Source organism: Corylus avellana, chromosome 1, assembly GCF_965113065.1.
Source record: "Corylus avellana chromosome 1, dhCorAvel1.hap1.2, whole genome shotgun sequence".
In the NCBI taxonomy this organism is placed as follows: domain Eukaryota; kingdom Viridiplantae; phylum Streptophyta; class Magnoliopsida; order Fagales; family Betulaceae; genus Corylus; species Corylus avellana.
The window spans coordinates 36,774,014-36,784,515 of NC_142490.1; the positions used below are offsets into that span (position 1 = coordinate 36,774,014).

Sequence of the window (10,502 nt, forward strand, 5' to 3'; positions counted from 1 at the left end):
TCTTACCAAGCTTAAAATACATACACAAACATATTTAGGCTTTCATAACACTAACCTTTTTATAGGGATATCCAAGTCAGCAATATAATGGAGTGTAAAACTGACAAATTCCTGCACATTTTCTATCCATCAGGACAAGGAATTGATAAATATAGTATGCTAGAAAGTGTTTTGTACAGAGTTTTAGTCTACCATACAACTCTATAACCTACACCCATAGCCATTCTCACTATCCATTATTACTATAGGCTCGCAGAAGAACAACTAATAAGATGCTTTATGAGCCACAAGACCATTCTCAGAAAATACATAATCGTAGTCATCAATAACTGCAAAGAGAAAAGAGACTTAATAGTATAGTCATGTACATATGAAAAATTGTGAAGTAGACAACTGCATTTGGCCCTGATTTTGAGAACTATTGAAAACCAATCAGATAATGCTTATAAAGGTTAGACTTGAAACTCATTTATAATCCATAGAAAACATAATGCTTGATTGTCAAGGTTCATGACGAATATTCACATGAAAAATACATTTGAAAGCTAAGAACCAAAGTATATTTTTAGATCATGTTGAAACAAATGGAATAATCAAACAGATTTTGGGTTCCTATCTCTTATAGCTAAGCAATTACCTTTCGAAGTTCCCGCATGAATTCTAACAGCATTGGAGTGACCACCTAGCATTTGAGTGGAAAAAGTTGCATCAAAGACAATTTCAAGCGGATACATGGAAATGTTACTTCCATGCAATAAATCTAAGAAATAACAACTTGCTTACATATATCCTATGCTGCTGTGACCATAATAATATAAACAATACAATGGAACAAAATTAGCAAGCAAAATGAATCAGAGAAGAAAATCGGTACCTTTCTTGGAGCAGCAAGGGTCCCATCCACATCAAATAAAGCAATTAAACCAGGATTCCTAATGGCCATTTCGCTCAAGGTATTTTTCTGCAACACCAAATCCACAATATCACAACATCAAAATTATGTAAGACACCACCATTATACCACTAAAACTTTAATAACTAGACAACTAACCGTATCCACAATAGATGACCAAAACACATAAGACCCAACTTATTCTAAAGCTAGCGCACCATCCCAAATTAAAAAAAAAAAAAAATTAAAAATTAAAAATGCATCTTCTCCACTGTCACACCACCAAAACAAGCTTTAGCCAAAAAGCTAAAAAAATTCAACACAATCACTCAAAAAACCATAGCCTCGTGTATATTTAGTGTACATAGTTTTTATTAGATGCATTCTCTTGCTAGCGGCAGCTGAAATTAGCTCACAGTACAATTACCAAATAGGAATTTCAAGAAATGGGCATTGTGCTGAAAACAGAGGAGCAAATTCTCAAAGGGACTGATTGGGAAATCAGGACTCGAGTAATGCGTGCAAGGAAATTCAAGAAATCTGAAATAAATAAGGATCTGTGTTGCAGATCGGGGCTTCAAGATAGAATTCTATGTAAATAAAGCTGTTAATCAGTTTGATTTGAAGGAGTCTCTAATGTCTTTGTAGTTTGTTGTTTGTCTGTAGAAGGTGGTCTCAGTTTGTAGCAGTAGTAAATTTGTGCGCAGTAGCAGTAGGTAGTTGTGTCTCATAGGTGGTAAGTTTGTTTTAGTAAAATGATGCTCATTCATCCAAAAACAAATTTCTACAAATGGGGTTTATACAAGAACAAAGAGAACATGGCAGAGGACAAGAAAAGGCAGAAATTTGAAGATGAAAAATCTCATAGAACAAGAACCCAAAAACTTAAATACAAAAACAGAGAAAAATAAAAATAACAGAGAGTGAGAGAGAGACTTGATGACCAGAAGACTGATGAACGGCAGTGCGGCAGATATCGCCGGCCTTCTAACCGGGGCACACGGCATCAACAGAGACTCCAAATGCCTGCAACGCTTGAAAGGGAACCATCGCTTGCAATCAAAAATCACACTGCAAGACATTAATCACATACATCAATTCAAAGGTGCGCCGGAGAGAGAGCTGTCGGAGAGAGCTTAGTGCGCCGGAGAGAGAGAGACAAGCGCCGGAGTGAGAGAGAGAGAGAGAGAGAGATCGAGAGTGAGAGTGATGAGGGAGGTGAGTGAGAGGGAGAGAGGCAGAAATTTCAGAAATTTGAGGGATGTTGGTGTTTTTGAGGTTTGGGGGGGAAAAAACACAGTGTCTGAAATTTTTGGTTCGAAAATTTCAGACACTGCGCGCGCCACTTGTTGGCGCAAAAATTGAGCATAATCAGCGGCAACAAAATTGGTCGCCGCTATTTAGGATTTTTTTTTTTTTAATTATACTTACAATATTTTTAGAATAATTAAGCACCTATATATATATATATATATATATATATATATATATATATATATATATATATATATATTAACTGATTTAATGAGCCATTCGCAGTTTCACAGTCTGAATTAGTTCATACTTACACATGCATGGCTTAATCTTTGAGACAAGCATATGACTACTGGCAGGATCAACCAGGTACGAACTCTAATTCTCTATCACCCGTCACCACCATAGTAGGCCTCTATCCTACCATCGAAAGTTGATAGGGTAGAAATTTGAATGATGTGTCACCAGCACGATGGCCGTGCGATCCGTCGAGTTATCATGAATCATCAGAGCAACGGGTAGAGCCCTATATATATATATATATATATATATATATATATATATATATATATATATATATATATTAGTAATTAAATAGTATATGTTCTATGAATAATTTAATATTTATGTGTATGTATTAGTTGACATACTTACTAGTTAGTTCGTAAATTAACATATTATTTAGTTAATTAATATATATTAAGTAAATATAATTAAATAAATGTTACTCAATACTTCTATGTATATTACTTATTTTATTATACATGTGTGCGTTATATATTAGTATTGACATACTAACTAGTAACTAGTTAGTTAATAAACTAACATATTAACTAAGTTAATATATATTAAATTACTAACTTACTATAATTAACTATAGGTTATTTTGACAAACAAAAAAATTATATGTTACTTAATATTTGTATGAGTATTATATATATGAATATATATTATATACATACTTGTTAGTTACTATATACTAACTTAGTATTACTATTAAGTTAAGTGGTAGATCACATGATCTAAAGATGATGTGAATTGTAATTAGAAAAAAAAAAAAAAGAAAAAAAAAAGATTATGTGAATTATTATATCATATGATCATATATATCACAAATTAAGTGATTAATATTAGAATCAACAATGTGTTTGTTTAGAGATATATGATGTTGTTATGTTTAGAGTATTATGCTGCAGATATCATTATAAGCTAGATGTTACGTCATATCGTCTACCATTATAATTTATATAATTATATAACATGATCAATTGATGATTAAATCATATAATTATATAATAACAAAATATACATATATAATATGACGTAAGTCAGAAGTATATAAACTCATACAAATACAACAATTACGTACCCAGAGACTTAATAACTAGTTACTTAATAAACTAACATATTAACTAAGTTAATATATTAAATTACTAACCTAGTATAATTTACTATAGGTTATTTTGACAAAAACAAATTATATGTTACTTAATATATATATTATACATACTTGTTCGTTAATATATACTAACTTAGTATTACTAAGTAAATTAACTATTTTCAAAAAACAATGACATGATGATGTGTATTATCATTCTAATTATATTAGATCATAGTTAATTAGTTAATTAAGTATGCTCTAGTGTAATTAGAATGATAATACATATGAACATGATCTAATAATGTTTTTTTTTTTTTTTTTTTTTCAGAAAACTTTGTCCTATTCTTCATGAATTAAGTTTCATAATATTTAAGTATAATGTATTATCACTATAATTTATATGATTATATAATAACAAATTATACATATATAATATGATATAAATATACAAATATATACTAATACAATAATTAAGTATCTAGAGACTTAGTTTCAATGTATGTTATAAGTCCATCTATGTTATACATTACTTTTCAAAAAGCTTTAGTGGACGCTATTGAGCTTGTAGTTTAATTTTATTTTATTTTTAATTTTTTAGAAGAGCTTTAGCGTCCACTATTGGGCATCAATTTTATTATTATTATTATTTTTTATTTTTCTACCTACTCTTTAGGGTTGACAAAGTCGACCCTAATACTTAACTATTAGGGGCGACTTTCAAAGTCGACCCTAATACTTGGCATCAATTTCATTTTATTTTTTTATTTTTTTTTTTAATTTTTCTACCTACTATTTAGCGTCCACAAAGTTGACCCTAATACTTAACTATTAGGGGCGACTTTCACAGTCGACCCTAATAATGTGTCTTCAGTGTCCACTTTTAATGGACGCTATTGGTTATCAGGTTTTTTTTTTTAATTTTTATTTTCTACGTACTCTTTAGGGTTGACAAAGTCGACCATAATACTTAACTATTAGGGGCGACTTTGAAAGTCGACCCTAATACTTGGCATCAACTTTTTTTTTTTTTTTTTACCTGCTCTTTTGTCGACCCTAATACTTAACTATTAGGGGCAACTTTCAAAGTCGACCCTAATACTTGGAATCAATTTTATTTTTTTATTTTTTATTTTAATTTTTCTACGTATTCTTTTGTCGACCCTAAATACTTAACTATTAGGGGTGACTTTCAAAGTCGACCCTAATACTTGGCATCAATTTTATTTTTTTTATTTTTTTTCTACCTGCTCTTTAGGGTCGACAAAGTCGACCCTAATACTTAACTATTAGGGGCGACTTTCAAAGTCGACCCTAATACTTGGCATCAATTTTATTTTATTTTTTATTTTTTATTTTATTTTTCTACCTACTCTTTAGCGTCCACAAAGTTGACCCTAATACTTAACTATTATGGGCGACTTTCAAAGTCGACCCTAATAGTGTGTCTTCAGCGTCCACTAGCTATTGGTCATCAATTTTATTTTTTAATTTTAATTTTTATTTTCTACGTATTCTAAAGTCGACCCTAATAATGTGTCTTCAGCGTCCACTTTTAGTGGACGCTATTGGTCATCAATTTTTTTTTTTTCTTTTTTTTTTTTTTCTACATACTCTTTAGGGTCGACTCTCAAAGTTGACCCTATTGATCTTTTATTTGATTTTTTTTTTTTTTTTTAAGTTTTTCCCAGCTTTTAGCGTTCACTTAAGTGGATGCTATTGGTATACTATCAGCGTCGACTATTGTCGACGCTAAAAGTTTTTTTTTGGCCGCTTAAATTTTTCCCGCCCCTTGAATAATTCTCGCGTGTATAGTAGGGTTGACTTATTAGCGTCCACTTGAAAGTGGACGCTAATAGTCAACCTTTCGACCCATTATTAGCGTCCACTCTCATGTGGACGCTAATACTTAACTATTAGGGGCGACTTTGAAAGTCGCCCCTAATAGTTGAGTATTAGGGGCGACTTTTTAGTCACTCCTAATAAGTCGCCCCTGATGAGTAACTTTCTTGTAGTGAATGTTAATTACTTGGCTAAATAGTGAAGTTTTCTCTGATTCTTACCAGAATGGGGATTCACTTTGTTGTTGATCAACTATCCCTCAGTAGTTGGATGAGGCCTTGTAGAATTTGGATTTTTGTTGCTTTCAGGTGGGTATTGGATTTTTTTTGGGAAAAATATAATTTAGCCCCTCAAATTATCAATCATTTTCATTTTAACTTCTTAATGTTCAAAAAGTGATAAAGTAGCCCCCCAAGCTAGAGTGGCTCGCTAGCCACCCCATAGGTCATGGGGTGGCCGGCGAGCCACCCCCATAGGCCATGGGGGTGGCCGCCGAGCCACCCCATCAACCAGCCACCCCTAGACCTGTGGGTGTGGCTGGGCCGGTGAGCCACCGTTTTTTTTTTTTTTTGTTTTTTGTTTTTTGTTGAAAACGACATCGTTTTTGGGCATTTTTTAATTATTTTTTTTTCAAAAGGGCATTTTAGTAATTTAACCTCAAAAAAGACGTCGTTTAGCACTTTTCATCCTATGTGACGGTGTTGACTAACGGAGTGGTCAAATTACAACTTTTTGATAATTTGGGGGGCTACTTTGTCACTTTTTGAATATTAAGGGGATAAAATGAAAATGGCTGATAGTTTGAAAAGCTAAATTATATTTTTTCCAATTTTTTTTTTTTTAATGCATAAGATGTGTGTGTAAATTACCTTTTTTTTTTTTTTTTTTTTAATAAAAAAAAAGGGAAAAGAAGAAAAAGATAAAGAATAAGTTATTTGGGTATTGATTTTGCTTCATCAGGTACTTGTAACAAATGTGCAGCTGGGAGCTGAGCGAGGGATTGCTCTTCTAGTCAATATGTGAATTTCTGCCGAATAACTAGACTGGTTTCTACATTTAGTAAGTCCAACCATATTAACCCCCCCTTTTTTATTTTTATTTTTTTATTTTTTTTTATTTTTAACATGTTCAACACGTCCGCACAAAAAGAGGAGAAAAGGGGAGGAGGATTCAACTCCGTTTCATGAGCCATAATCTCCAACAAATTGAGCTACCATTTAGGAACGTCAACCTATGTTTTTGAGTATTATATATGACTAGAACTTATGATTCCTTTTATAGGAGTATGAATTCGATAAATGCGCCTTAGCTATTTGAATCAACACTCATTCATTTTTTCTATGGACTTTAAAAGAAATTGTGGATTTTCAAATCAGGTAGTTTAAGTCGTTTCTTTACATCGAAACGCTTGAAAAGTACTATATATTAAAAATGTGGCATGTTATAATGTTCTTACTCTCTATGTTGTAAATAGCAAAAAATTATCTTTTGGTTTTTGAAAATGAAGTGTCGGTACAAAAGTAAAGAATAAAGTCTTTTAGGAAGAAAATTCTTTTTAATTGTCTCAATAACAATGCCACGGTCTTAATAGGTGGCATAATTCAAAACGTTTCGATGTAAAGAAATAGCCTAAATTAAAATAAAATTAAAATCTACCCTGTCCTTTTCTCAAATATCTTTTTACCTTTGTATCACATTATTTTTTATTACTATTAAAACAAAAAATTCATAACAAAACTCTTTACTAAACGGGCTTTCCATAAGGCAATTAGTCATGGTTCCCAAGTCCCATACTCCACATAATTATAGACATCAAATAGAGATATATATATGTTCTTAATAAATTCGTAATTGACAATCAGAATTATATATAATTTTTCTAAACAAAATTCCTCATCAATTCATATCAAATCATTCACGGGCAGGCAACATGAATCGACAGAGCGGGCAAAAATTATTCCTGTGCAGCCAATTCACGATGCAGTTTTGATCAAACAGGTGCATACATGGCATGCGAGCGGCTGCCGCGCCACCGATGAGCTCTTCCAAACAGATGCTACACGTCTCCCCCGTTCCTTGTTCAATCTCCACCTTCTCCAACGCTTCAATCGACGACTCACTCGCCGGAACCAACCCACAAACCCGGTCGTCGACGGCCAACCCCAAAACAAAATCGTCATCGACGAACTGCGTCACCTCAGCCGTCACACGCATCCTCAGAACCTTCCGACCCGCGTAGCGTTTCTGTCTCGCCATGTCATTCGCGCAACCCAAGATTCTTTGTATCATGAATTCTTGAATCCCCAAGGGAACGCCGACTTCAAAAAGCATGTCGGATACGGTTGCCGTGGACGTGGTTTGATGCAGAATAGCGTCGCGCTTCACCTTGAATGTTTTTCGGAATGCCTCGCTCTCGAGTTTATCAAAAAGCCGCAGATCGCCGGAATCGTCTTCAAGCAAGGAGTGAGGGACGTAAGTATGTGAAGCTTCGATCTCGACGACGAAGTTCACGTCAGAGGAGGCATTGTCGTCGTCGTCTTCGGGCATTACAATATCTAGCGGCAGAGCGCTGCAATAGTTGTCAAACTCCATGTCGGCGGGAAAAGGAATTGAAGAAGCCGATGGAATATGATGAATATATAAATAGGGTTGAATTGTTGAAGAGAAACCGTTGGGCTTAATTAATACTTGGAAGATAAGGAGATCAAAGAGAGGATCGTAATATTCAAGGAATTTCAAATTGAGTCGGTTGGAGTGGCAGAGCCACTTGAGGCTTTAATTTGGGGGTGCCGTGAGCTTTTAATTTTAATTTTAATTTTTTTTTTTGCTATTTTTCTACCCAAGTTCCATACGGTACTTCCAAAAAAAAAATATATTTTTTTTTTTCCTACTTACGCAAGCTACCACTCGGCACTCTCAAAAAAATTTTAGCGGCACCCCAATATCAATTGTCTGGCTCCGCCACTGAGTCGGTGGGAGAGATATGTTTTATTTATTTATTTTCTTTTTGGCCATAACATATCAAGTAGTGTAACGCTACCATTTTTTTATCCTCTTAATTATATATCACTTATTTTTTTATTGATTGTTTTTAGCTTATTTTATAATTGTAATAAAAAGTTTTTAAAAATGATTAGTTATACAAGGAAAGAAATTTATCCTTAATTTTACTTTTTGAAACATGAATGTTCAGTCTAGATAATAAGTTTATGTTATTTCAAAAGCTTCACTCTTTTTCAGTTACACGTTCTATACTCCATTATGCGTGAACATGTACAGGTGGTTCATATCCATCAAAATCCAAGAAAAGAGATTAAAAGTTGTTTAATTAGGGCCCAACTTTAATTTAAGTTGATATGCTGGGAATAACTTTTTTAACAAATGAATGTGATCTCTAGGCGGAAGGTGCCTCCGGCTTGTGTGTATAAAATAAATTGCGATGCGGCTATTGATAAGACTATAAAGTTGATGGGTGTGGGTGTTATTGTAAGAGACAGTTTGGGTAAGGTCTTGGCATCAATGTGTGTGCAGTCTCTTTCATATATCACCGACCCAATAATGACAGAGGCTTATGCAGCTTGGAAGATAGTATTTTTTGGCAGAGATTTAAGCCTACGGAATATTATTTTGGAAGGTGATGCTCTGGAGATTATTCATGTTTTTCAATTGGAAGACCAACTATGGTAGAGATACGGTACGTTGGTTAAAGATGCGAAGATTGTTTTGCACAGTTTCTAATCTCAGGTCATGATGGAGAAAGCAAATATGACGGCACATCCGTTGGCAAAAGGGGCGCTCAAAACATCAACGGAGGAAATTTGAATGGAAGAATACCCTGATTTTATTCATGAAGTTGTACAAAAAACATTTTACAATTTCGCGTTTCATTTTTTTTTTCTTTCTTCTTTCTCATGGATAATATTAGAGATCTCGAATACATCTAATTAGAGCATCATAATGGGCCCTAAATACCACTTTCAATCAAATTTGGGCTAATTTAATTTACAAGAAAAACAAGCTCTAACAAATTACTCCGTACTTGCCTTCCTATATTTAGTTTTGTGAGAAGCCTCCCCACATTTGAAGATCTGAAATTCACTCCCTATTCATTATTTTTTAAAAATGTTATTTCCTCTCACTCTCTCTCCACTTTAATGTAATACACTTCTTTCTTCCAACTCTACATCTTGCTACAATACATTCTAAAACTAATAAAAAAAATATTGAAATAAAGAAGAGAAATATATAAAGAGTTTGTTATTTGGTTACTTTTCAAATTTGAAAAGTAATATCTTTTATTTGAGGAGCTATGCTTACATATCTAATTAGTTTACAAACTATATATACACCTCCGGTTAAAAATTTGAATAGTCAAGATTTAATTTTATACAAACCATGGCGTTTGTTCTGAAAAATCTACACCCAAGATTCAAACTTGAAGAGTTTGGTAAAACACAGCCATGGCTGGCTTACGAAATTACAACCTCCCCAAATCACCCAATTGGTATAATCAGAGTGGTGAAGGAAAGAATATGTCATCATAAGATTTACTTGCATTTAACTCAAGAAAGGAACATTTTCTGAAGAAAATTGCCGGAAAAGAAGAGGCTTCTTAATTACTAGAAAATTTATGAATACAAAACGTAAGAGATATCTAAAAGAATCCACAGATATGATCCGTTTGAATCCAGATACAAGGAATATGGGTTGCGTGTTTTGCTTGGATAAGAAGGAATATTTTTCATTAATTTCCGCTGCCTACTAGTCCAAGTCTTTATATTACTTCCATTTGTCAATGCCATCCTATATATTAGACTCCCTCTCACTCATGGCTTTGTTGCCGTAATGTACATGTCATAAGTCCTTCAACATTTTCTAGGGATAAATATAAACTTGGTGTACGTGGTTTTGAATTTGAGAATAACTTCTATAGGGTTTTGGCACAAACTAAGGCATTTGTGCCCTCCAATAAGAAGGCCATACATCAGCGTGAAACACTATAACAAAAATATAGTGTTCCACCTAAACTTTTTCTAGAATAAGTAAAACAAAGCACCTTTTAGAATAATCTTTTTATATTTTTTCTCGAAAACCACCCTAGCCACCAATCTGCCGCCGGAGACGACGCTGACCAGA

The 10,502-nt window shown here is 33.4% G+C and overlaps 1 protein-coding gene across 1 annotated transcript; it reads right to left on the reverse strand.

Moving 5' to 3' along the window:
- Positions 1–7,277: 7,277 nt before the first annotated feature.
- LOC132169682 (uncharacterized) lies at positions 7,278–7,958 on the reverse strand. Its single transcript, XM_059580677.2, has one exon. It carries the CDS (start codon positions 7,956–7,958, stop codon positions 7,278–7,280), a length of 681 nt encoding a protein of 226 aa, XP_059436660.2.
- Positions 7,959–10,502: the final 2,544 nt, after the last annotated feature.